General features: G+C 35.6%; 5 protein-coding genes across 6 annotated transcripts in view; all 5 read left to right on the top strand.

The window, feature by feature from the left end:
- LOC104699904 (VQ motif-containing protein 18) lies at positions 1,129–2,087 on the top strand. The gene has a single exon (XM_010415302.1). It carries the CDS (start codon positions 1,188–1,190, stop codon positions 1,659–1,661), a length of 474 nt encoding a protein of 157 aa, XP_010413604.1. The 5' UTR covers positions 1,129–1,187; the 3' UTR covers positions 1,662–2,087.
- On the top strand, positions 3,433–11,749 carry LOC104699903 (citrate synthase 5, mitochondrial-like). Its single transcript, XM_019226963.1, has 19 exons — positions 3,433–3,495; positions 3,576–3,641; positions 3,722–3,763; positions 3,918–3,983; positions 4,081–4,146; positions 4,253–4,366; positions 9,397–9,460; positions 9,612–9,694; positions 9,789–9,841; positions 9,922–9,999; positions 10,087–10,215; positions 10,320–10,362; positions 10,500–10,586; positions 10,768–10,869; positions 11,022–11,129; positions 11,205–11,255; positions 11,331–11,404; positions 11,503–11,554; positions 11,657–11,749. Exons 1-19 carry the CDS (start codon positions 3,445–3,447, stop codon positions 11,747–11,749), a joined length of 1,422 nt encoding a protein of 473 aa, XP_019082508.1. The 5' UTR covers positions 3,433–3,444.
- Positions 13,073–16,782, top strand: LOC104699902 (transcriptional regulator ATRX). Its single transcript, XM_010415300.2, has 3 exons — positions 13,073–13,791; positions 13,902–14,415; positions 15,630–16,782. Exons 1-3 carry the CDS (start codon positions 13,358–13,360, stop codon positions 16,581–16,583), a joined length of 1,902 nt encoding a protein of 633 aa, XP_010413602.1. The 5' UTR covers positions 13,073–13,357; the 3' UTR covers positions 16,584–16,782.
- On the top strand, positions 19,677–22,985 carry LOC104699901 (beta-glucosidase 27-like). Its single transcript, XM_010415299.2, has 12 exons — positions 19,677–19,839; positions 19,940–19,997; positions 20,080–20,240; positions 20,321–20,452; positions 20,579–20,656; positions 20,759–20,846; positions 20,955–21,210; positions 21,304–21,419; positions 21,528–21,745; positions 21,867–22,004; positions 22,077–22,185; positions 22,326–22,985. Exons 2-12 carry the CDS (start codon positions 19,990–19,992, stop codon positions 22,678–22,680), a joined length of 1,659 nt encoding a protein of 552 aa, XP_010413601.1. The 5' UTR covers positions 19,677–19,839; positions 19,940–19,989; the 3' UTR covers positions 22,681–22,985.
- The window catches only part of LOC104699900 (beta-glucosidase 16), a 4,126-nt gene continuing 1,882 nt past the window's right edge, over positions 23,706–25,949 (top strand). Inside the window, exons 1-8 of one of the 2 annotated variants that reach the window (XM_010415298.2) lie at positions 23,706–24,010; positions 24,083–24,152; positions 24,358–24,416; positions 24,508–24,583; positions 24,675–24,752; positions 24,889–24,976; positions 25,093–25,348; positions 25,595–25,928. In XM_010415298.2, coding sequence (XP_010413600.1) covers positions 23,864–24,010; positions 24,083–24,152; positions 24,358–24,416; positions 24,508–24,583; positions 24,675–24,752; positions 24,889–24,976; positions 25,093–25,348; positions 25,595–25,928 — 1,108 coding nt within the window. In that variant the 5' untranslated portion in view covers positions 23,706–23,863. The remainder of the gene's footprint in view (positions 24,011–24,082; positions 24,153–24,357; positions 24,417–24,507; positions 24,584–24,674; positions 24,753–24,888; positions 24,977–25,092; positions 25,349–25,594; positions 25,929–25,949) is intronic. The other variant, XM_019227375.1, reaches the window with a different exon arrangement.

The raw sequence follows: 25,949 nt of genomic DNA, 5'->3' as shown, positions 1-25,949 counted from the left end.
CAAATGTCACAACCGTTTAAACTTTTTATATAATAATCGAAACACGAGAATGTCAATCTATGTTCTATTTTTAGGAATTAAAATAGTTACATTTGACCTTTAAATCGGTTGATGCAACATTCAAGTAGTGAACAAACAAACTAAAAAAACTCGAATTGATGTAGGTATAATAATTCTTTTACTATAGTTTGGATAACCAAACTGTTTGACCTCTCCGTATGATTAGTGGCCACTGTTTCGGATAATTAAATCTAATCAGTAATTAAAACAGACAAAAAAGCCTTCCACGTGCGCTGTTGTATCACATATCACGTGCGACGAGTTTCTGTCGTGTCTGTTAAGTTTACTAGTAGGTCACATAGAATTTAATTCTTTTTTTTTCTTGGTTGTATTGTATGATTTGTATCTAATCTCTATGTAAACTTCTAATATCAACCAAAGACTGTTATATATAATTAATAATAAACGATGTTTTTTTTTTAAGGTAAATAAACGATGTTTTAGTGTAGACAAGAAACAATTACATATTTACCTTAACCAAGAAGAATGTTTTTATTTATTTAACATCTTCTATGTATAAAACTAGAAGAAACCCAATTTTCAGAAGCCATGTAAAGATTAAATATGCCGACAATTTAACAAATTTGTAAATAAACACAAAGTCAAATTCGCATCCAAAGGTTAAGTCGACGAGCTAAAGTCAACCCCACATAGTCATTAAATAAAACATTGCTCATGCCAGCTGCTCGTATGTATTTTTTTTACTTTTTTTTTATATATATAGCTAAATGATTTTATATATATCAGTTGGAAAATTAGAAAGAAAAAAAAACATTTCATTCCGATAGCGTAAAAGAAACAGATCATTCTCTTGGAAATTTACAGTTTATTTAAATCAAGTTGTTTGTTATGTGTGTAATGGAGGGCAGGTACAAAGCTATTTCGTCCTATATTTCTTATTATTTTCGTATTCAGTTTGTCCTTGAACAAATGCTTTTTTACTAATATTTTTGACCAACCAACAATAATATTGTATTTAATTACATACTTTATTATTTTATTTTATTTTGTCTATATATAGAGACATATAATCCACAACATACGCATATTATTTCTTGAAACAAAGCAAGAAACCTCAATCCAAAAACAACAACAAAAAACTAAATCTTCTTTCCTTTTTCGATTAAATGGTGAGAAATTCAATGAAGCCTGAGTACGATCTCGACCATCTTCCCCATCAAAGCTTTTACGGAGATTATTCAAAAACTTTGGTTCCCATGAACAAGAATTCCCAAATAATAACCAAGATCAAGCCTAAGATCCGTATCATCCATATATTTGCACCAGAGATCATCAACACCGATGTCAAGAACTTCCGTACACTCGTCCAAAGTCTGACCGGCAAACCGGAGATTACCAAAACCCGTTCTAAGAAAAAGATAAGCAAACCAAATTTCCAACCACCACCGCCCCTGCCTCAAGAATCCGACCAACAACATACGACGGAGCTGGTCAACAGAATAATAGGGAGCAACGTAGTGAAGGAAGAATGGGGATCAAGTTCGAACGCCAATACTTACTTTGATTTAGATGGTTTGATCGATCTTGATGAAGACGACAACATATTCTCAAGTCGATGGTTTGATCTTCAACAACAATAAATAGCTCGGTCACACCTTACCCTAATATGTAAGGCTTCTATAAATCGTGAGTCCTATATGGGTTTTGATGATCTGATTATTTCTTCCATATGGGACATAACAAGGCAACATGGTTGACGAGGCATATATACATGGTTGAGACGACGATCGTCAATTCATCATATAGGTAGGAACATACGCATAACTTGTACATATACACATGTTTGGTTTTTTTCTTTGGAGCCCTTTGATTTAATTTGGTAGACTGACTTAATTTGCCAAAAAAAAAAGAGTGTAGTGATGAGTTTAACTTGGTAGACTGATTTTGCCAAGAGAAAGTAGGTTTGAGTTTTGATCTACGATCATGTAATAGCTCTACTCAAAATTGGTGTAACACGTTGTACTCACGCGTGCGTGTATTAATAATTCTTTGATGTATTTGTGATCGACTCTGGCGCTGCGCAAGTTTATATATAAAAACGCGAGAATGATAATTATCATTTTTCTTTTGTTTGTTTGTTCATAAGTCATAATTTATAGATGAATAAACGAAATAGTAAAAAGATAAGTGATTCTTACATGACTCTAAAAGAGTATAGATTCTAATATACAAAATGAATTAAAGTTTTAATTACTTTAGAGATTAGTTCAAGGTTTCACACAAAACTTCGAGTACCAAAAATATGTATTTATATATACAACGTACGCTATTACGTTAAGAAAGGTAAAGCATCTCAATGAAAAAAAAAGGGTAAGCATCTATAAACCCATTTATCCTTCAGCATTTATATTAAAATTTGGAGGGAAATGTTAATCTTTTCCTTAAGCTTTTAATACGTTATGGTAACACGATTATAATGAGTTGTAGCGTTGCCAAAAAATAATTTTGGATGTCATATTTTACCATAACGTATTAAAAGCTTGGAGGGAAATGTTAATCTTTTCCTTAAGCTACATCCAAAAATTGTCATACGTAGCGTTGCCAAAAAATAATTTTGGATGTCATATTTTTCCAATCTTAATCATTGATATATTAGTTTATATTTGGATGACATAATGATAAATAGTGTCATATAATATGTAATGTTTTAGTAAGAACTATAGTAGTTACATTTATTATTGTTAACAGTTGTATTACATCATTCAACAGTATTTTCAAAGAATGGAAAAGGTTACTAATGAAGAATATCGAACCGCCCATTCGATCGACCAAAATATTATAATAACGAAGTTTATTTTTCTTGAATAATTTTATCCGATTGACAATTTTTAACATCGTTCAAAAAAATAAAATTATGTAAACCAAAAATATACGTATTATACAACCAATAATACTTTCATTTTTTTTTTTATTGAAGCAACAGACATATAATTTTTTTACCATGACCTTGTTTTTAGGCTTTAGAATCGTTACGGCTGCTTCGAATCTTGCGAGCCACGGACTTAACCGTATATAACCCGATCGGTTTTTGTGCACTGTAATCAATTGGTTTACTATTACGGTTTAGTAGAAAAAATGGGTGTTTTGGTTTACTTAAGTAGTATTTTGTAGTCTCTCTGATGAACACAGTCAGAGTCAGAGACGCTTGTTCATCACGTTGCAGTTGCAGATATATCTCAACATCTCTAAATATTTCGCTGAACGTTGAAAATTTCGAATCTCTGGTAAATTTATCTCCGCGCTCTTTCTCGTTCCTGTGTATCTCCTCTCTAATTTGGCCAATCTCGATCGCTTGGATATAGACCTAATTAACGAATCAATGTTTATGTGAAAAAACTGGTGACAGGTGTGAGTTTTAAAAGGATGGTGTTTTATCGCGGCGTATCAGCCATTTCAAGGCTTCGGTCACGAGCCGTGAGTAGATTTAGCTTCACCCTTTTTGTTTATGTTTTGTTTGATGTGAATCGATTGGTGATCAGATCTAGTATAAACAGGTGCAACAATCTTCACTTATTAGCAACTCCGTCAGATGGCTCCAGATGCAGAGCTCTTCTGAATTGGTTAGTTTTTAGGTTTTCACGTTCTCGTGTGTAGCATTTCAATATTTGGTGTTGATGTTGTTTAAATGATGGCAATGCAGGACTTGAAGTCGCAGATGCGAGAGCTAATTCCAGAACAACAGGTTAGCTTCTACATCATTGTCTTTAAAATTGAACTTGTATACTTCTGGTTCTAGTGAATGACATTGTTTCTAAGTTTAGGACATATTAAAGGCAGTGAAGTTCTTCTCTCTGTTCTAGTTATTGACCTTTCTAATAAACAACTTGCAATTTCAGGACCGTTTGAAGAAACTGAAATCAGAACATGGAAAGGTTCAACTGGGGAACATCACTGTTGATAAGGTATGGATACTAATGTTTTTTATCCGCTCTGTTTGATTGTAAAGGCTTTCTCTTATAAAATATTTTGTACTCCCTTTTTCTTGTGGTATTTGTGAAGGTGCTTGGTGGAATGAGAGGGATGACTGGATTACTCTGGGAAACCTCATTGCTTGATGCTGATGAGGTATGGATATACTTTTTTTTGTTCATAAAGCTAACTGTTTGGTCAGTATCTTAACTAATGCTCTTCATGTTAAGAGTAATTGGAATGATCTTATCTTTTTTCACAGGGAATACGCTTTAGGGGCATGTCGATTCCTGAATGCCAGAAAGTATTACCTTCAGCTCAATCTGGAGAAGAGCCTTTGCCTGAGGGTCTTCTGTGGCTTCTGTTAACTGGAAAGGTTGAATCATCTCAACATTTTAGTATGGTTTACGGTTATGTACCATATGATTAAGTTTCTCTTTATGCATGAATGATCCTGAAATATAAATTTTCCTTCTTTTCGATATAGGTGCTGATGTGTCTGCATTTTATAGGGTTTTAACTATAGTTTTTAGGATTGTTTTGAGTCTTTTCCTAGGTCCAAGTGTGCTTTTAGAGTCCTTTTAGTCTTTTGTGAGTCTTTACAGGTCCTAGGTGACTTTGGAAGGAATCTGAGCGTTTTGGGGATGAAAATATGCATCTGGAGCTTAATTGGTTGAAGACTGATCGAGCTAGAAGGCAGATGGAGTAAGAGCAGAAATACATTCCGGATCGACTGATCCTCGCGAGATCGACCAATCCCGTCCCCGACGCAATCTTTCCTTTTCTGATTTAAACCGACTTTTTAGGGATTTATTCTACTATTTAACCACGGGGCTCGACCCCTAGAAAGACAACTTTTACTCTACGCCGTTTTTGAGCACTTGTAAGCTTGGGAGAAGATCTCTTACCCTTTCTAACCTTTTGGAGAAGAATTCTGAACCCTTTTTACTTCTTTTGCAATTCAAACATGTTCTCTTCATATTTGATTTGTGATTGTTTCTGTTCGATGTCTGAGTAGTCTCTCTGTTGGGTTTCGGGTTTCAAAAGGGGGTTTTATGATTTATTGATTTAGGTTGTTAGATTTGGGATTGATCTCTTGTGTTCTTCATCTATTGTTGTTTTTATTGCTTAAACTAGATTAGCTACCTAGTTTATGATCTTAGGTTTAATTCATCTAGGCATCAAAAGTGTTGTTGAATTACTTGAAAGAACATAGGTGAGCAAGGTGATCCTCAGCCAACGACAGTTGAAGTTGGGGCACCTTGTGAACAAATCAAACTTGAACTTATTGCTTGCTAGGATTGTTTAGATTCAAACGACGGTTTAGGATTCATTCAATTTCTTGCATAGAAAACTAATGTTGCGACAGTAGGTTAGTTTTATATTTGAGATTTGAGTTCAAGAGCGGTTCCTAAAGCTATCCTAATCCATCACCCAATTTCGTGATCATAACCCTTGATTGATTCCCTGCGCCCAATACTTTCTCTTAAATTTACAAACTCTTATTTATTTTCTGTTTTAATTCTGTTACTTGCAAAACAAACTTCCTCTTTGCTTTAGCTATACTCGGTCTATATAATTTCATAGTGTATCGTTTGGTCTCTGTGGATTCGACCCTGAAGTGCTACGACGACACCACTAGATCGTGGTTGAGTGTGCTTTGGGTTATTGATTTAACTCTAGATCAATTTGGCGCCGTTGCCGGGGACCAAAACGATTGCCTTTGAGATTTTAGAATTGAGTATAGTCTAAGATTTATTTTTGTTTTTACTAATTATTTTTATTTTCTTTTTTTTTGTAGATAAAAAAAATGAAAAAAGTCTTTGGGGCCATGGATTACGATGACTGGCAGCAGGAAGAGGAGACCACATTTGATGAAGACATTCTAGATGAGCATTATGTGGAGCCACCGTTCGATGAGAGTGTTCTTACACCAGATCAAAAAGTTAAGTTGGATGAGCTTTACATGGAGCATCCAACAACGACAAGGAGGAACTTAGCAGCAATGATCTGGTTGAATCTCATCTCACATCGAGCAATACTTGAAGGGAGGGAGCCCACTTTCACAGAGATTAGGGAAGCTCATGCTTGCGAAAAGGTAATATATTGGGTTCCACCAAGCCAAATAGAAGGTACATGCGTTTCCACCCTTGAAATTCATGATTTTGAGGATATTCACATGCCATGCATTGAAGATGTGACTTCTAGTTTGGATACTCCATTGCTCATTGATGAATGCTATGATTTGATATGTGAGTCTCAACGTCTAGACATTTTAAGAGCAGAAAAACTTGCTAGGGATTATCATGAAATATGTTTTGATATAGAATATCATTGTGCTTTGAATGTTCATGATCTCGAGTTTGAGTTTTCAATGCCTGATGTATCTAGCTCTCTTCTTGAAGAATCTTACCTAGGGTGTGTTCTTGATATTGATACAATTTTGCATGAAACAAAGGACCCTGAGGTTGATTATATGAATGAGGATATTGTGTTTTATGAAATTAATGGTGATGAAGTTGATTATTTTGTGAAAACCTCATTTGAACCTGAAATTGACTTTATTTTCCCATTAAATGCATTTGATCCTCATGAGCATCCAACCATCAAGGAATATTTCAAAGTATATGCTACATTTGTAGTAAACTTCCTAGATGTGAATTTTATTGTTTTGCCATGGATAATTGTGTGTTACTTGACACATATTGTTTATTGCATTAACAAGAGAAGGACTAAAGGTCCATTGGCTCAGCCTTTTGATACTCATGATTAACATTTTGTGTTGAGCGGTCAAGCTATAGACCTTAAACAAGCGCTTATGGGAGGCAACCCATGGGGTTTGTGCTGGCTTACCCTTTTATTTTTATTTGTCTTAGGATTTTGGTTTTGTTTTTAGGATTTATTACGGTGAAATCACGTCTGCTGTTAAGTGTTTTCAGGAACAGGTTCCAAACGCAGAAGATGCGAATATTTTTGTTCCAGGCGCTTCGGATCGATCGATCTTCCTTAAAGATCGACCGATCCCGGTGGTTTTCTGCGGGTGTCTCTAAGTTCAATAATGTTGCAGATCGGTCGATACCACCCTGAGACCGGTCAGTCCCCACCCTTGCCAACACCACTCCACCACCAGATGCTAGATCACCGGTTTTTGTTTCTTTTCCTTTCTTTTTCTTTTTCATTTTTCTTATTTTCTTTGTCGGATTCATTCTTTTCTTGGCTTTGCTTTCACACCGGGACGGTGTGAAGTAAGTCCGGGGGAGGGCTGTCTCCAAGTTACTAATGTCGTTTTCTGTGGTTGTTTCCTTTGATTTTTCTTTTATTTGAGTCAGTTTGTCGAGTCTAAAAAAACAAAAAAAAAAAAATGGGAAACTATGATCATTTCCAAGAATCTTTTGCTTTGAACTAACACTCTTATGATTGCTTTTGTACCTCTGATTTGGAATGAAGCTTGGAATGAACATGAGCAGTCTCAACACGCCCCAAAAGACACTCGCCAAGGAGAACACTAAGTTGAACCAGAAGTTGTCTCTAGCTTTGACATGACTTAACCGGATTTAAATTCTTACCTTGGGGCTTGGTATACATTGGACATGACTCCTCCCTTCAAGCCTTACAGGACGTGCATCTCCTCACAAAGTATGCTTCCCCTCTTTCTTCCCTTCAGTACTCAGTAAAAAAAAAAAGAAAGAAGAAAAGGATATAGGTAATAAAAGAAGTGAACCGAGGGTTGTGCGTAAACCCGTGCATCTTTCGGAACCCATGGAAACCTGTCCACAAGAAAAGAGCAAAGGATTGAAAAAAAAAAAAAATGATACCCTAGAAAATTAGGGAGAAATCAATCCTTTGGAAGTGAGAAAAGAGAGAGGAAAGGGAGCATAAGAGGAGGTCTTGGGCGATAAGAGGTTGAAGGAGTCAACAGTTCAATGATCGATACTCCCATGGTAAGACCGCACCTTTTTACTAATCTGATGTAGAGAGACAACGATGGGGAGATTGAAGGTTCTCTAAGGCTGTGGAGATCAGAGTAGGGAGTGTTGATCCTAACCATGGGCAGAGTATAGAAAGTAGTTCTCGATTTGATGTTATGAAGAGTGTAGAGAAGAGGTTCCCAAGAATAATGTGAGTTTCCACTTTCAAACATTTTCTCTGTTCTTGAGTTTCTGTCTGTTCTTGCTTGAGGACAAGCAAAGATTCAAGTCCGGGGGAATTGATGTGTCTGCATTTTATAGGGTTTTAACTATAGTTTTTAGGATTGTTTTGAGTCTTTTCTTAGGTCCAAGTGTGCTTTTAGAGTCCTTTTTGTCTTTTGTGAGTCTTTACAGGTTCTAGGTGACTTTGGAAGGAATCTGAGCGTTTTGGGGATGGAAATATGCATCTGGAGCTTAATTGGTTGAAGTCTGATCGAGCTAGAAGGCAGATGAAGTAAGAGCAGAAATTCATTCCGGATCGACTGATCCTTTCGGGATCGACCAGTCCCCGTCCCCGACGCAATCTTTCCTTTTCTGGTTTAAACCGACTTTTTAGGGATTTATTTTACTATTTAACCACGGGGCTCAACCCCTAGAAAGACAACTTTTACTCTACGCCGTTTTTGAGCACTTGTAAGCTTGGGAGAAGATCTCTAATCCTTTCTAACCCTTTGGAGAAGAATTCTGAACCCTATTATCTCTTTTTGCAATTCAAACATGTTTTCTTCATATTTGATTTGTGATTGTTTCTGTTCGATGTCTGAGTAGTCTCTCTGTTGGGTTTCGGGTTTCAAAAGGGGGTTTTATGATTTATTGATTTAGGTTGTTAGATTTGGGATTGATCTCTTGTGTTCTTCATCTATTGTTGTTCTTATTGCTTAAACTAGATTAGCTACCTAGTTTATGATCTTAGGTTTAATTCATCTAGGCATCAAAAGTGTTGTTGAATTACTTGAAAGAACATAGGTGAGCAAGGTGATCCTCAGCCAACGACAGTTGAAGTTGGGGCACCTTGTGAACAAATCAAACTTGAACTTATTGCTTGCTAGGATTGTTTAGATTCAAACGACGGTTTAGGATTCATTCAATTCCTTGCATAGAAAACTAATGCTGCGACAGTAGGTTAGTTTTATATTTGAGATTTGAGTTCAAGAGCGGTTCCTAAAGCTATCCTAATCCATCACCCAATTTCGTGATCATAACCCTTGATTGATTCTCTGCGCCCAATACTTTCTCTTAAATTTACAAACTCTTATTTATTTTCTGTTTTAATTCTGTTACTTGCAAAACAAACTTCCTCTTTGCTTTAGCTATACTCGGTCTATATAATTTCATAGTGTATCGTTTGGTCTCTGTGGATTCGACCCTGAAGTGCTATGACGACACCACTAGATCGTGGTTGAGTGTGCTTTGGGTTATTGATTTAACTCTAGATCAGGTGCCAAGTAAAGAGCAAGTTAATGCTTTGTCAAAAGAGTTGGCTCATCGTGCTGCTGTTCCAGGTTTGTAGTTCACCTCTAGGCTCTGTTTGTTTGTGATCTCAATTCATGAATCATAAATACTTAGCAACATACAAGCTGATGATAATTATAAACTGAAAGTTATGATTGTTGCAAACATAACTCTAGTTTATACTTGACTTTTACATTGCAGATTATGTTTACAAAGCTATAGATGCTCTGCCTTCGACATCTCATCCAATGACTCAATTTGCTAGCGGTGTTATGGCCCTTCAGGTGGGATGGCTCTGTTCTATACTAGATTGGTCTATGTAACTCTTAAAATTTACTAATTTTTGCGATGATCTTATCTTGTTGAATTGTTATTCAGGTTGAAAGTGAGTTTCAGAAAGCATATGAGCAGGGTGATGTTCATAAGTCAAAGTATAAATTTTCATGTTTCAGTTTGTTTCTTGATTGCCTTTTAGTAGCAGGCATCAGATAAACTGAGTTTTTCTTTGCAGGTTCTGGGAGCCAACCTATGAGGATGCCCTAAACTTGATTGCTCGTGTCCCTGTTGTAGCTTCATACGTTTATCGGAGGTAAGCTTTTATCTCCTTTCCCAATGCCTTCTTCGAGACTTGTTACTTATTACTCTTCTTGAATTAGCATTCTAATTAGCATTGTAGGATGTACAAGGATGGTAGCATCATTCCATTAGATGATTCTTTGGATTATGGTGCAAATTTTTCACACATGCTGGGATATGATAGTCCTCAGATGAAAGAGCTCATGAGGCTTTCTGTCACTATCCACAGGTTTCTTCTGGTTCTCTCTGTTTCAACATGTCTCAAAACATAATCAATAAGCTATAAGTTTTAATGTGTATTATGGTTTTTTTGTTCTACTTTTGTTGGTTTAGTGATCATGAAGGTGGAAATGTTAGTGCTCACGCTGGTCACCTGGTATGCCATCAAGTGAATATTATTTTGGTCTTGATGCATAATAGTGTTCCACTTTTAGTTTGTACATATATCAAATGTTTTGAATTTAATACATTTCTGATGGTTCTGTTTTTGGCTTTTGATGTTTCTTTATTAAGGTTGGGAGTGCACTTTCAGATCCATATCTTTCATTTGCAGCTGCGTTAAATGGTTTAGCTGGGCCACTCCATGGTTTGGCTAATCAGGTACCCATCTTAATATCTTATATATCTCCTAAATGATAATTCTCTTGTTCAAACCAACAAGTGTACGTAGCAGGGTTCCAAGAATGACTCTTGTAAGCAGCTAAATCTATAATGTTCAACTAAGAATTTTGAAATCTTAGTCTGTTTTGTTTTCTTTTTTTTTCCCATGGTCTTGTTGTAGGAAGTTTTGTTGTGGATCAAATCAGTTGTCGAGGAATGTGGAGAAAATATATCAAAGGAACAGCTGAAAGATTATGTTTGGAAAACGTTAAACAGTGGCAAGGTAAACAAATTCTGCTCTGCTTAGCCTTTTGAAGCTATTGTTTAGCTAACATGCTCTGACTTGAAAGCTAAGAGAATTAGACTATTTGTTTTGATTTTGTTGTTTTCCTGTGAATGTTGCCAGGAAACTTTAAATAAACATAAATCTTGCAGGTTGTTCCAGGATATGGCCATGGTGTTTTGCGTAAAACGGATCCAAGATATGTATGTCAAAGAGAGTTTGCCTTGAAGCATTTACCTGATGATCCTCTTTTTCAGCTGGTAACTTATTTAACCCCTTAAGCTTTGGTCATGCTCTTAAATTTTTACTGGCTCACATATTATTCAACTCGTTAGGTCTCAAAGCTTTATGAAGTGGTGCCTCCTATTCTAACTGAGCTGGGAAAGGTACTATTAACATTATCATTTTTGTGTGCTACCAGATTTCTGATTTTCTTATGGATCTTGAAATCGCTGTTACAGGTCAAGAATCCCTGGCCTAACGTTGATGCTCATAGCGGAGTGCTACTGAACTATTATGGTCTAACCGAAGCAAGGTAGGAACTGCATCGTTATCACTTAAGTGTGACTAACATTGGACCTTCTTCTGCTGAATCAATTGGTTGTAATAGAGTGACATTTCTTTCAAATATAGATATTACACTGTGCTTTTTGGCGTCTCAAGGAGTCTCGGCATCTGCTCACAGGTACATACATTCGCGCTATCGACAGTTCTCTCTTAATACAGATATCCATGGAAATAAACTCACACTCATCTTTATGATGCTGTCTTCTCTTTCTCGTTTCAGCTGATATGGGACCGGGCTCTTGGACTACCACTAGAGCGGCCAAAGAGCGTAAACATGGAGTGGCTCGATAACTTCATGCGCTCGAAACGCTAAGTTGATCCCTGAGTGTGGTTGGTCAAGGTTCTCTCTTTTATGAAACCAGCATTTGCTTCCATTTGAATGGGGTAGCTTTTGGCACTTTTAGAGAAACAAACGATTTTGAGTCTAAACTTTTTTCTTTAGAGTTTTCATTTTGGTTCTTCCGCTAAAAACAATAATGTCATAGAAGTGAAAGAAACGGTCTTTCTCAAATTGAGACACCACCGTAATATTTATCCTTGACTTTTATGTAGACAAGTCAACCTACTGGTCCGTCCAAGCCATCCATTGATTTGTTTTGATTGGTCCTCAATGAACTATCGCATAGTAAACTGAAAAGGCTTATAGAAGTCGCTGGATTCTGTTACCGACTTGTTAGAAACCAAGAGAAAAGGTTATTTAATTACGACGTAGAACTGATTGTTGGAACAGATCCTAGTCCTCTTCGTCATGGTCAGTCCAGTGGGCAGTGGTTCAAGACTAACATACAATTCCAACTCAGGTAGCTAACTGATGGTCATCCTTAAACAATCAAAATCATGTCGAGAAAGGAACTTTACTTCCTTGACGCTTACGGCATGCTCTTCTCTCGAAGACACAGAGTCTTGACATGACCGTGCAAGGATGACTAGTCTTGACACCTCCTAGTAAAAGCAACACGAGATTCTTGGTTTCAATATGAGTTCCATGTTAAGGCTCAGGACTTGATTCGTCATCGTTTGCGCTGGAGTCAATCTGTCCACGTTTTCTAGACTTCTTTGACCCGTCTCGCCTTGCAAGGGTTGGTCTCACGAGTTTCTTATTCTTGTAAAGTTTATCAAAAATAATCTTCTTTTATACCCTTTATCCTTTGCGTGTGAATGTGAACTATAAAGTATTTGATTAATTTAATGATAGGTTTAACTTTAAAAGTTTTAAAAAATCATGTCATCAACCCCATCAAGACCTGTCTGTAACTCTGTATCACACAAACAAACGTTCGTGTATGTATGTACTAAATGCGAATATTTTATTCATAGACCTTTTTAATAATATATTTTACTATTATTTTTGTAGGTGACCTCACCTGGGTCCAATCTCCCTCCAAATAAGGCCCATGTATGACTCATAAGATGAGGCCCATATCTTATTGAAACGGATAAATTCCATGCCCAAACCTCACACTTACAAACATCGATATAAAACGAACATTCCATTTCCAGTAACCCATGAAGGTCATTTCTGTAATATATTTTCGACCTTGCTCCCCTCCGTAGCCGGTTGTTGCACACGAAGCGAGGTTTGGGTTGACCCGACCCGTAAATATAAATATAAACACACGGAATGGGTAAAAAAGCAAAGGCGAAAAATCTAGTACGTAGGTCTATATCATGATTCATTTCCATATGAAGTGGAGAAATATAAGCTAACAAGACCTAAAACAACTTAATCATATAGTTTTTCATATTTTCAAAAAGGCTTCAAAATACGAATCAAAAGTGATAAGAGAAAAAAGAAAAAATTAAAAAAAAATTAAAAAAATAAAAGAAAATCCCTAAAAACTGCGAGCGAGCGTGTTGTTGTTATAGAGAGGAGGAAGAAGAAGAACAAGAACAAGAACAAGAAACAGTGATATCGAACGGCATGAACGACGACGACGATACTAACAATATTAACAGTTGTAGTGGATTTGATAACAATCGTATCGGAGACGGAGACGGAGACGGAGACTGTAATATCAATCAGATCAGTCAAGTATGGGGAACGTGGGAGGAGTTGGTGTTAACATGCGCCGTTAAGCGTCATGCTTTTACCGATTGGGACTCCGTCGCTAAAGATGTTCAGTCTCGTTCCCGGAGTTCTCTCATCGCCTCCGCCGTCAATTGCAGGCTTAAGTATCAAGATCTCAAACGTAGGTTCAAAGATTCCGTCGACGGCGGAGAAGGAAACAGAGAAGCAGCGGTGGCGGCGGCGGAGGAGGATGATGAAGTCGGTGAAATCCCTTGGCTCGACCAGTTACGGAGTCTTCATGTTGCAGAGCTCCGGCGAGAGGTTCAACGACGTGACGACTCTATATTGTACGGAGAAGTCTCTATTTCTCCGCCGCTGGATCTGATTTTTTTTTTTCTTTTTAAATATTTTACGATTTAAATTTTTTTTTTTCTGCTGTTGTTATTATTTTGATTAGGTCGCTTCAGTTAAAAGTTAAGAAATTAGAGGAGGAGGAGGAGAAAGACGGAGATGATGGAGACAATAAACCAGATCTGGGAAACGACGAAACTAAACCGGCGAAGCTTAACCGGGAAACGACGGAGTCTGACCGGGACGACAATAGGTCGATGAACGAGTCCAACTCTACGGCCTCCGTCGATAAAGTCGCCGATCACGACGGAGATAAAATGGTTGAGGCTTATTCAGATCCCGATCCGGTTAACAAGGCGGCGGCGCCGAAGGAGGAGGAGAAGGAAGAAGAAGAAAAAACGGTTAGTAAAAGATCGGAAATGAGCAACTCGGGAGAGTTGGATGAATCGGGAACGTCCACTGGTCATGGAAATAGGAAAGGACAGAAGAAATACAGAAGCGGCGGAGGTGGCGGTGAGATCAAATCGGCCGGCTATAAATCACAGCCGTTGATAGATATCATTAAGCTGATCCGGTCTCATCCTCGTGGTTCCGTGTTCGAATCCCGTCTTAGGAGCCAGGTTAGCATTTTCTTATTTTCCTCCATTTTTTTAAAAATATATATATTTTGGTAATAAGGATTACAAGTTAAAACACATAATTACATTTTTTTTCTTATAATTAAACGTATAATTACAAATTTTTATCTTGTTTTCCAACGTTTTGTTTGTTTGTCGTCGTTTTCCAACGTTATGGTAATCTAATTTGAAACATTGCGTAATAACTATAAAACATTGCTTTTTTTTACAACATTTAATCTAAAAAAAAAATCCACATTAAAATGTTATGGATTGCATATTATTAATACTATAATATTGTTTTCTTAATAAGACTTATAATAGAGTATTTAGAAGATAATTTTACTCTAAAAGAAGTATCTACGTTATATATACTTAGGCATATATTCAGGCCTATATATAGTCAAACGACTCAAACCTAATGTGTATTTTTATACTGCAGCTAAAATAAATATGTTTCTTTTAGTAGGAACTTATTAACTTATTTCTCGCCAATTAAATAGAAAACTTATTTTGTTTCAAGTAAGAAAGAATGATAGGCTATGCATTCGTTTTAAACTCTCATTATATCTCTTTATGTTTTTTATCTTTTGGCAGCATTATTATATGTTTTTAATGTGAAGAATTTTTTTTAAAAAAAATAAGAAAATTAGAAAAAAATTCTTCTCCTTCTTCCCCCTAAAGAATTTTCAAGGACGACCAATAATATTTTGTGAAATTTATCCACTCATTTGGTAGGGACCACTCCGGTTTACAAAAAAAAAAAAAATTTGATAAGAACTTTCACATTTTTTTTTCGATCATCACCTTTTCCAAATTTTCTAATTACGCTTTATTGGTTCTTATTGTTATAGTATGAAATAATTCTTCATATGGTAGTAAATATCTCGTTAATATATAGGTCGTATCGATGTTTTCGTGTGTATTTATTTTGACTATATTCGTTGTTACAAAAAACACTGAAAATTTTCGTCCAACAGAGAAATTTGGTATTGTTTGTTTCCCCCTTTCTCACCCATTTACCATTTTGGACACCTGGCAGCTTCCCGTTGAAGCATGGCTTTGTCGTGTCTTTCAAGATATGGTCAACATATTGACTTTTCAGCCGTGTTTTTTTAAGCTAGACAGTTTTTGGGCTTTAGTTGGCTTTCTGGAAGCCCATTGAGAAAGGACGTTTTTGTAGGTCTCAATACTTATTCATCTCTGTTATGTCGCAGGAGACAAAGGATTACAAGAGGATTATAAGGCAGCATTTGGACATGAAGACAATAGAGAAGAAGTTGGAGAAAGGATCTTACGCTTCTTCAAGTCTCTCATTCTACAGAGACCTCAAGCTTCTCTACACAAATGCCATTGTCTTCTTTCCTCCATCTTCCTCCGAATCCTTGGCTGCACAAGAGCTAAGATCCCTCGTCTCTAACGAAATTAAGAAACGAACCGGAATATTGGGTCACGGTGTCATCAAATCCGAGGCTGGATCGTCGGTTTCTAGACAAAAATCCTCTGTTCTTCCTCTGGTTGCCTGTAAGAAGAACAGCTCATTTTCGAAAAAGACGTCTCCTTCTTCTAGCTTTAAACAAAAAGATGAGAAGAAATCTCAGGAAGTTTCAGAGGAGAAGACTGTGACTACTACAACTAGTGCAAGAAGCTCTAGGAGAACGAGCAAAGAGGTCGCTGTTGTTGCCAAAGATACTAAAATAGGAAGAGCCAAGAATAATAATAAGAAACAAAAGGCTACGAAAACAGATTCATCTAGTGATGATGATGATGATGAGAAAGAAGAGACTCCTAAAACAGCGAAGAAGACAGTAGCGATACCATCGGATAAGAAGAAGAGTGTGGCTGATTTCTTGAAGAGAATAAAGAAGAACTCTCCACAGAAAGGAAAAGAAACAGCAAGTAAAAATCAGAAGAAGAGCGATGGAAACATTAAGAAAGAAAACGATCATCCGAAGAAGAGCGACGGAAATGTTAAGAAAGAGAACAGTAAAGCAAAACCAAGGGAGTTGAGGAGTAACAGTACGGGTAAAAAGAAGGCTGAGGTAGAGAACAATAATAGTAAGAGTTCGTCGAAACGAAAACAACCGAAAGAAACAGCAGAGCCTACAGGAAAACGAGGTAGGGAGTCTGGAAAAGACAGTAAACAGCCAAAGAAAAGAACCAGAAGATGAAACTGAATTCGTATGTGGTTAGGTATTTGTACATTTGATGTGCCAGAAGTATTCATCATTAATCTTTAATTAACATGAGTGTTTTGGAAGGAATCATAGGTCTTGTTAGGTTTTTATTCTCATAGTTACCAGTTTAGTTTTCATTTAACATGTGGTTTCGTTAGCGGGTATTATGGCTATAGACATGGTGTTGTCTTCATTTTTTTGTTTGTTGTTTGATCAATATGTAGGTTCACAAAACCTGAAACCCGGTTTAAACTTTGAAATAAAATTCTCGAAAATTAAACCTTCGTAATACAGAGCACTTAAGGCCCATAAAGATAATATTTATAATTGTTATTACCCTTTTCCAATACGGCCCCTAATAAGTTTAGGCCAGAGGTCATCTTTTGCCAGAGAATTATATACAATCAAATGCAAATACTCAATTACTCTGACTTTGGACCTTAACAGTGCTTTTTAGTTAAGACTTAAGACCACTCAAGGATAGATACATGATACTAGACTTATTATTAGCTCCAACGAGCTTACATTTAGCAACTTGAGTTCTCGCACCAAAAATAATCGTACTTCCTTTGTTATTCCACCAAGTCTATCAATATATTTTCAGATGACAAAAAAAAAGAAAAAAAAAAAAAAAAGACGATTATCTTGATGTAGCGTAGAACTAGTTTAGGGTTTGCAAAGTTCTGGTGTATTAACGCTATCAACGCCGTGGATTACATTTAAATACGTAACACTCGTGTTTCAGGAATTTCTGATATGAGAAGTTTTGTTTGTCTTCTCTTTTTATATGCTCACATAGAAATAGCTAGTATATCAAATTGAAGATTGTTCAAATTCTTTGAGTAGACCTACGTATAATTAGGACATTTTTTATTAATAGTGTTCGATGATCAGTAGCCCTTCTTCATTTTTGTTGACCAATAATCTTGAAGATTGTTTCTCTTTGTCGACAATATTATTGTCCATGACCTTGTCTGTTTATAAGTTATAACTTATAACTTATAACTATATGGTCCATATCGATGGAATTAAGGCATATTTGGTGAAGCGAGTGACTGGTTTGAGGCTTAAGAAGCACAAACTGCATGCATATTGACCTGACTGCTTTGCTCCCCTAATAACAACAATTAACCTGAGAATTAAGTTAGCCGAATACGAATTTATCAGAATTGGAGGACCCTTTAATTACCACAAAAACGAAAGTAGCAGAAAAGTAGAAAATTCCACTTCTGGGCGGTCCAAAAAGATTGCATGTTATGTGTTTAAATATGTATAACCACCGCCAACAAATATTATTATTAGGTAGAATACAAAAGTTTTGGGGATAAAATATGTAAAATATCCCATTTTATTGGGCATACACTCACGAAATATCTCAACTTCTGCGGTTTATTAGGTATAAGACAAGAGGTTAATTGACAGTGTTCAAAGTTGCTCCACTCGGACTTAGTACCACTTTTCTTGACTGTTTCGAGTTTACTATTCAACCACGATATATATTTCCATATTTATACATTGTTAAAGAAATCTGTATATATCACTCCTAATCAATGCTCACATATCACAATCTTTTTTGCTATTTTGATGTGTTACTCGCTCTTAATAGTTTATACTGTAGATTAAATAAGAATCGACATATTTCCTTTTCTGAAATAAAATCTTTCAGTTTTTTTTTCAAAAAGATCTGCTAACTATTTCAAAATATTACACTAGTTAGATCTAATATCATATTCAAATCTCTCTTATCCATGATAATTAATGAGCCGCCTGATGTGTTTATCATTATAAATTTCAGTCGTTATTCATTTCTTCGTAATTTCCTTTAAATTATATCGATCAATTTTCTAATAATATGCTCAAAACTCCTTTTAACGTTTTCTCTACTTAAGTACTACCTAACCCTGCATGCTTACGCAATTAGAACAACTATCAAAAATGAGTTATTTCTTTTGATACATATACCCTATATAATTTATATAGCTTACCTATACGACCGCTAATTTAACCTACCCTGCATGCTTAAGCAAGTGAGATTATGAAAACAACAAATGAGTTATTTGTTTTTTCCTAAACTAAGATATATTTATATATATAGATACATAATAGTTTTTTATCCGATCGTTCTAAAATGTTATAATTGTTTTTTTTCAGAAAAATTGCAGGCCCCCTTTTTCCGAAATAATTACATAGCCTTTTTACAAAATAAAATATAATTACATGCCCTTATGTGTACGTTTCTTTTTTGTTAAATTGATGTCCTTTAAGTTGGTTGATTAAGGATGTCCTAGTGATGATTAAAGTTTAATATAGTACTGTATAACTAATCATAGGAGTTAATATATACATGCATAAATATTGTACTAATTATAAAAAGGTACGGAGACTTTCGAAACAGAAGAGTGCATATACTTTTCCGTTTCCCTTCTCGTAGACTTTGGGGAATTATAAAAGTTCTCGTTACTTACGATTTACTAGGGAGGTGAAAAGATTAATCATGCAATCACAATATTTTTGTTCGGTAAGCCGTATAGCACTTGAAGATGAATACAATGGATTTCTAAGCGAAAAAGTTGTGTAAGTAACGTGATTTTTTAACTATCAATATACTAGTTTGACTCTAATTTTCGGATCAATGAATCAGCTAACATATGTGCTTAGGTAATTATCATTTTTGGAAAAATATTATTCTTAAATAGTTGCTTTGAAATCAGTATTATAATGAAACCAAAAAAAACCATATTATACATGTACGTGTAGTTGCTTAGGTAATTATTATTTTTTCTAAAAGAAAACGAAAAGTGATTTTTTTTATGAGAGTAGGAGTCAACATATATAGGATAGGAAGTTGGTTCAACATCACACATCGCAAGACCACAAAGTGACTATTATTTAGTATATTCCATTCTTTTTGCATTGTTGCGATCAGATTATTTGACCGAAAAGAGATGATGAGATAAACGGTCAGGATACCTAGTTGGACTAGATAGTGTATAGATTTTCCACGTTTCTTCGCATAATTAAATCCATTTGCCTGCCTATATATACCTTCACATGTCTCATCACTTCTCTCACAACTCAGCATTAATCTTTACATTCTTTCATCAAGAACGGAAAATTAGATTTCTTCCTTCATTTATTTTGCAAGAAAAAAAAAAAAAAGTCATTTCATTCTCTCGTATATGAAAAATTAACCAGCTTCATTCGATATTAAGAAAAAAAAAAAAAAAAACACAATAGAACTTCAAATTGGGTATACTATTTTTCCTCTTATATATCAAAGTTGTGTTACTGATTTTTTTTCTTTTTATAATGATCCGTTGGCTCATAATCTTGTGTCTATTTGTATGCAGATTTAGAGAGTTTCTACAAAAGATAGAAAAGCTTTAAATCATTTACCACAATGACACAGTAAGTAATCAAACTTCAATAAAACGACAAGGTTCCGCAAACATGTTTTAATAATTTCGTGTGCTATAATTAATATAAACAGAAGTATGCATATTTACTCAAAGGAAAACTCGTTCGGCCGATCTGATTTTCCGGAGGGATTCCTCTTCGGTACGGCCTCATCAGCTTACCAATATGAAGGAGCCATAAACGAAGCTTCTCGAGGAGAAAGTGTTTGGGACACATTTGTTCGCAAGTATCCAGGTATATATATATAGACGTACCTTTTTCTGATATTTAGGTGTAATCATCGAAATAACTTTAATTAAATGAAAATATTGTAGAGAGAAATTGCTACTCTAACGCTGATCAAGCAATCGATTTCTATAACCATTACAAGGAAGATATCCAAAGAATGAAGGATATTAACATGGATGCTTTCAGATTCTCCATCTCTTGGCCTCGGATTTTTCCCCGCAAGTCCTCAACTCATAAATATAAACCACTATTTAATTTTCTTGATAACAATATATTATTCAATGATCTTTGAAACTATTCAATAGATTTAATTCTTTTTTTTGTTCATATTTACAAAAATATAGACGGAAAGAAAAGCAAAGGAGTGAACAAAGAAGGAATCAAATTCTATAACGATCTTATTGACGAACTCCTCGCTAACGGTAGTTAACTAATCTATCTTATATATAAGACCAAATCTTTTTTGTTTACATGCATATTCTAACATATTTCATATATATATATATATATATATATATGAACAGGAATCACACCTCTAGCTACTTTATTTCATTGGGATACTCCTCAAGCACTTGAAGATGAATACAATGGATTTCTAAGCGAAAAAGCTGTGTAAGTAACTTGATTTTTAACTATCATATATATATATATATATTAGTTTGACTCTAATTAATTTTCGGATCAATGAATCTAACATATGCATGCATAACCATCTTTCAGTGATGATTTCAAAGATTTTGCGGCCTTGTGTTTCGAAGAATTTGGGGACCGTGTAAAATTGTGGGTCACACTAAACGAGCCATGGGTCTATAGTATTGGTGGTTACGACACGGGAAGAAAAGCTCCCGGACGTGCCTCCAAATACATGAACGACGCAGCGGTTGCTGGAGAATCTGGCCTCGAGGTTTACACTGTTAGTCACAATCTACTTCTGGCTCACGCAGAAGCCGTTGAAGTCTTCAGGAACAATTCAAAAGTACGGAAACAAAAAAAGTTGATTTCTTTTTGATAAGCACCTCATAACTCTTTGTGGACATATTTATTGATAACGTTTTTGTTTGAATCACAGTGTAAAGATGGCAAGATTGGTATCGCTCATTGTCCCATATGGTTTGAGCCTTATGATTCGAGCGACCCTGATGATAAAGAAGCATGTGACCGAGCTATGGAGTTTATGTTTGGCTGGTGATCAGTAGTTTTTAATTTATTTCTTTATATTATATAAAGAAAACCACACATATATTTTGTCGAGTTAATTTCTAACAATTTGTTGGGTGTATTTTAAATGAACAGGCAAATGGATCCTACGGTGTACGGAGATTACCCTGAAGTCATGAAAAAATCGATTGGAAAAAGATTACCCACATTCACCGCAACCCAATCCAAGAAGCTACGAGGATCGTTTGACTTCGTTGGAGTGAATTATTATAGTGCTTTCTACGTCAAAAGTATTGCTGAAGTGAACCATGACACGCCCAACTGGAGATCAGACGCACGCATTGAATGGAGAAGTAAGTGGAATCCCATAATATATATACTCATATCATATTAGGGTTTGTATTCGTTCTTTTGGTTCCAAGCTTTTTGTTACCGGTTTCTTTTCTCACAAGTTTTCAATTTCTATTGCTACAGAACAAAACAAAGCAGGAGAGACATTGGGTGCTAAAGGTGGCTCAGAATGGGACTTTCTATACCCACAAGGACTTCGAAAGTTTCTAAGTTATGCCAAGAAAAAATATGAAAGCCCAAAATTTATGATCACTGAAAACGGTAATAATTCTATCACCATGCCTTTCAAAAAAGTCTAATTCTCTAACTTTTTTTTATGTTAAAATTGTTCAGGACACTGTGATGTAGATTACGGGAAAACTCCGAAACTTTCTAATTTGATGGATCTCGAAAGGACAGAGTACCACAAGAAACATCTCCAAAGCATCCAACAAGCCATCCAGTAAGTGAATTCTCTAGTTACACCATTCAGTTTCTTGGCTCAAAAGAAACTGCATGCATTGTGTTGAAAGTTTCAACTTGAAACCCTAGCTACTTAGTTGCTAACTGATAAATGATGATGATAATTGTTTTGTTACTCAGGGAGGATGAGGTTGAAGTTGAAGGATACTTTGCATGGTCGTTATTAGACAACTGTGAATGGAACGCAGGTTATGGAGTCCGATACGGGCTGATCTACGTCGATTACGATGACGGACTAAAACGTTTTCCGAAAATGTCGGCGATGTGGTTCAAAGAATTCTTGAAGAGAGAAGAAGAAGTTGAAGATTCAGAGGAAGAAGAGTACGTGTTGAAATCTGCAATGAACAAGAAGAGATTCTTATTAGCAAATGGTTCAGCTTCAAATCAAACTATTCCTAAGATGTCTGATGAATCTTCTAAACCCCTCGAACTTTTGATAAAGCAAAGCAAAGTATCTTCAGTAAAGAGGGATTAAAGGGTTCTTTGCGGCTTTAAACTTCCTTCCACTTTTGGTCTCCTTTGTTCACATCTTGGATTCAATTCAATTAAAAGATATAAAGGGTTAAGTGTATCAAACAGAAAAAAAAAAAAAAGGTTCAATTTTTGCGTTCGCTGGTTTATAAAAGACATCGTGGTATGCAAACTAATTTGTGATCATGAATTGATTCATGACAGCGGCATGATGAGGAGCAATGTATCATTTTTTCAGTTAAAAGAATGAATTTAAATTAAATATATTTCAGTAGTATTTCTATTTTCTATAGATTTTATTCCTCAAATAATATGCTTCGCACGCGGGCTTTATATTATCAGTAGAGTGTATGCTCTATATTTTAGGTAAGAGACCAAGGACATATATTTGGACTTTTAATGGACCCAATCCCAGAGCCCATAACCCCATGATGGACTCTATAAGGAAATGTTTTGGGCCTTATTTCGATATTTTAAAGGTCATGCCACAATGGATTATATTAATAGGAGTGTTATTTGTTTTTATTTTTAAATTAAATAATTTCCACGTTGGGGGTTATTTATCCTTTTTTCTTCTTTTCTTTACGTTGACCAAAATAATCGTGTCCACCTGTTTCACGCAACAAGTTTTATACACGATATACATTTCAATTAATAGACTAAACCAAAATCAAAGCATAGAAAATTCTAAAATAATGCACATATGTTAAAAATTCTATAATTTTATTGACAATTTCGTCTTTTTTTTTTCGTGTTAATGGTGTGAAACAAAAATATTGTTATCGTCATCAGAGACTTATTTTCAGGGCAATATATATATATATGTTTTCTGAATTCTCACTTTTGTATTTGCTTTCGAATATTTTTCTTAATGTGATGAGTCAGCTTTTGATTAACTAATAGTCTTATTCCTTTTTCACAATAAAGTTTACATGATAAGATTTTTTGCAACAATTAGAAAATTGATTATTATAAGAAATCAATTACTACTATTAAATAAGGGCATGGATGTTGCTAGGTGGCTAGGTGCTACACTCTCTCTCTCTCCCTCCAACAACTCTATTTATAGATAGGAGAGATAATCAAAATCTAAACATTTCCCTTTCTTCTATAAAGTTTGGTCTCACAACCAAATATCATTTATAAACAAAACTAAACATTGAATTAGTCTTCTTTTTTTCACAGCAATGGGAAGTAAATTTATCAGTTTACTGTTGCTCATTACCCTGACCTGCATTGGAGTTTCCGCTAAGAAGCATTCCTCAAGGCCTATATTAAGCAGAAATGATTTCCCTGAAGATTTCATTTTTGGATCTGCAACTTCTGCCTATCAGGTTTGCTTCTTATTTACTTCTTCTTCTTCTTCTTCTTTTGTATCTTTTTGTTGAAGTTTTTCGATTTTGCAGTGTGAAGGTGCTGCTCATGAAGATGGTAGAGGTCCAAGTATCTGGGACTCCTTCTCTGAAAATTTACCAGGTTTTTTTTTCCTAACTAGAAACTTTTTTTTTGGGATCTCTTTAATCATTCAAGACTTAAAATGTTGGAGTCTTTTTTTGGTTTATATGTATGAATCTGCTTTTATCATTGTGTTCATAGCAAAAATAGATTGATGATGACCTCTTCTTGATACTTCTTTCTTTTTCTTGATATTGAAATTTTCCGTTTAATAAATATTTTGAAGATAAGATATTGGATGGTAGTAACGGGTCCATTGCGGATGATTCGTACAACCTTTACAAGGTATTTTTCTTCTACACTCAAAAGCAAAAAAAAAAAAAAAAATCAATTAACACATCCAACATGCATTACATTTGTTCTTCATGGAAACCAGGAAGATGTGAGTTTGCTGCAAGAAATTGGCTTTGATGCTTACCGGTTCTCGATCTCATGGTCACGGATTTTGCCTCGTAAGATATCGATCCGATCAAATCTTTGTAAGAGTTGTTATAGTTCTTCATGAGGATATTAGTAAAATGTTCTCATTTTGTATTTTATTAGGTGGGACTCTAAAGGGAGGAATCAACCAGGCTGGAATTGATTATTACAACAACTTGATTAATCAACTTCTTTCTAAAGGTAATGCTTCTCTGCTTCTCAGTCTATTGTAAAGATTAGTACTAGTAGAGAGGCCTTTTGCTTTTAATACAAGTTGAGGGGGGTAGTTTAACATTTGTCAAGAAGGCAACATTTAATGTTATTGTACATGTGTTAGGTGTGAAGCCATATGTCACACTCTTTCACTGGGATTTACCCCAGACACTCGAAGATGCTTACGGTGGCTTCCTAGGAGCCGAGATTGTGTAAGTTTCCATTTATTTAAGATCTCTATATATGATAAGATTACGACATGCAAAAGTATTATTAAGAAAGAGTTTTTGTTGTTGTTGTTGTTGATCTTTTGGTAATGATGAAACAGAGATGATTTCCGAGACTATGCAGAACTTTGTTTCCAGAAGTTTGGAGATAGAGTGAAGCAGTGGATGACACTGAACGAGCCTTATACAGTTGTACATGAAGGTTATATAACAGGTCAAAAGGCACCTGGTAGATGTTCCAATTTCACTAAACCTGATTGCACCGGGGGTGATGCAGCCACCGAGCCTTACATTGTCGGCCATAACCTCCTCCTCTCTCATGGAGCTGCCGTCAAAATTTACAGAGAAAAGTACCAGGTACGTTTGCTCTATTCATGATCTATACTTTAATTCTTTACGTGTTTGTTTTTGTGTTTGTGGCCCCTGCTCTGTTTTACTCTGTTTCCGATCTGCTCTGTTTTTACTCTGTTCTTGGTCTGCTCTGTTTCAGCAATGATTATTTATGCTTGAGTTTGTTTCTCTACCGTCACAGTACTAGAAAACGGCTGTTTCAGCATATGAATCATGATGTAGCTCCTAATATTATGTATATCCATTCCACAGGCAACTCAGAAAGGTGAAATCGGTATAGCAATAAACACAGTGTGGCACTACCCTTACTCAGACTCATATGCTGACCAGTTAGCTGCGACTCGAGCCACGGCCTTCACATTCGACTACTTCATGGAGCCAATTGTATACGGTAGATACCCTATCGAAATGGTCAGCCACGTTAAAGACGGTCGTCTTCCTACATTCACACCAGAAGAGTCCGAAATGCTCAAAGGATCATACGATTTTATAGGACTTAACTATTACTCATCTCTTTACGCACAAGATGTGCCGTGTGCGACTGAAAACATCACCATGACCACCGATGCTTGCGTCAGCGTCGTAGGTCCGTGAACCATATGGCTTT

Source organism: Camelina sativa, chromosome 7 (assembly GCF_000633955.1).
Source record: "Camelina sativa cultivar DH55 chromosome 7, Cs, whole genome shotgun sequence".
NCBI classification, from domain to species: domain Eukaryota; kingdom Viridiplantae; phylum Streptophyta; class Magnoliopsida; order Brassicales; family Brassicaceae; genus Camelina; species Camelina sativa.
This window is presented reverse-complemented; position numbering and strand designations above follow the sequence as displayed.

What these genes read in the sequence shown, in the direction of transcription:
- LOC104699901 (XM_010415299.2), top strand. An exon ending in TCTTCAGGAACAATTCAAAA is followed by an intron (nt 21,211 to 21,303) that starts GTACGGAAACAA and finishes TTTGAATCACAG; the next exon opens with TGTAAAGATGGCAAGATTGG. An exon ending in ATTTATGATCACTGAAAACG is followed by an intron (nt 22,005 to 22,076) that starts GTAATAATTCTA and finishes AAAATTGTTCAG; the next exon opens with GACACTGTGATGTAGATTAC.
- LOC104699902 (XM_010415300.2), top strand. Translation starts at nt 13,358, where the DNA reads ATGAACGACGACGACGATACTAACAATATTAACAGTTGTAGTGGATTT. An exon ending in CGACGTGACGACTCTATATT is followed by an intron (nt 13,792 to 13,901) that starts GTACGGAGAAGT and finishes TATTTTGATTAG; the next exon opens with GTCGCTTCAGTTAAAAGTTA. An exon ending in AATCCCGTCTTAGGAGCCAG is followed by an intron (nt 14,416 to 15,629) that starts GTTAGCATTTTC and finishes GTTATGTCGCAG; the next exon opens with GAGACAAAGGATTACAAGAG.
- LOC104699904 (XM_010415302.1), top strand. Translation starts at nt 1,188, where the DNA reads ATGGTGAGAAATTCAATGAAGCCTGAGTACGATCTCGACCATCTTCCC.
- LOC104699903 (XM_019226963.1), top strand. Translation starts at nt 3,445, where the DNA reads ATGGTGTTTTATCGCGGCGTATCAGCCATTTCAAGGCTTCGGTCACGA. An exon ending in GGTGATGTTCATAAGTCAAA is followed by an intron (nt 9,842 to 9,921) that starts GTATAAATTTTC and finishes TTTTCTTTGCAG; the next exon opens with GTTCTGGGAGCCAACCTATG. An exon ending in GTCTCGGCATCTGCTCACAG is followed by an intron (nt 11,555 to 11,656) that starts GTACATACATTC and finishes TTCTCGTTTCAG; the next exon opens with CTGATATGGGACCGGGCTCT.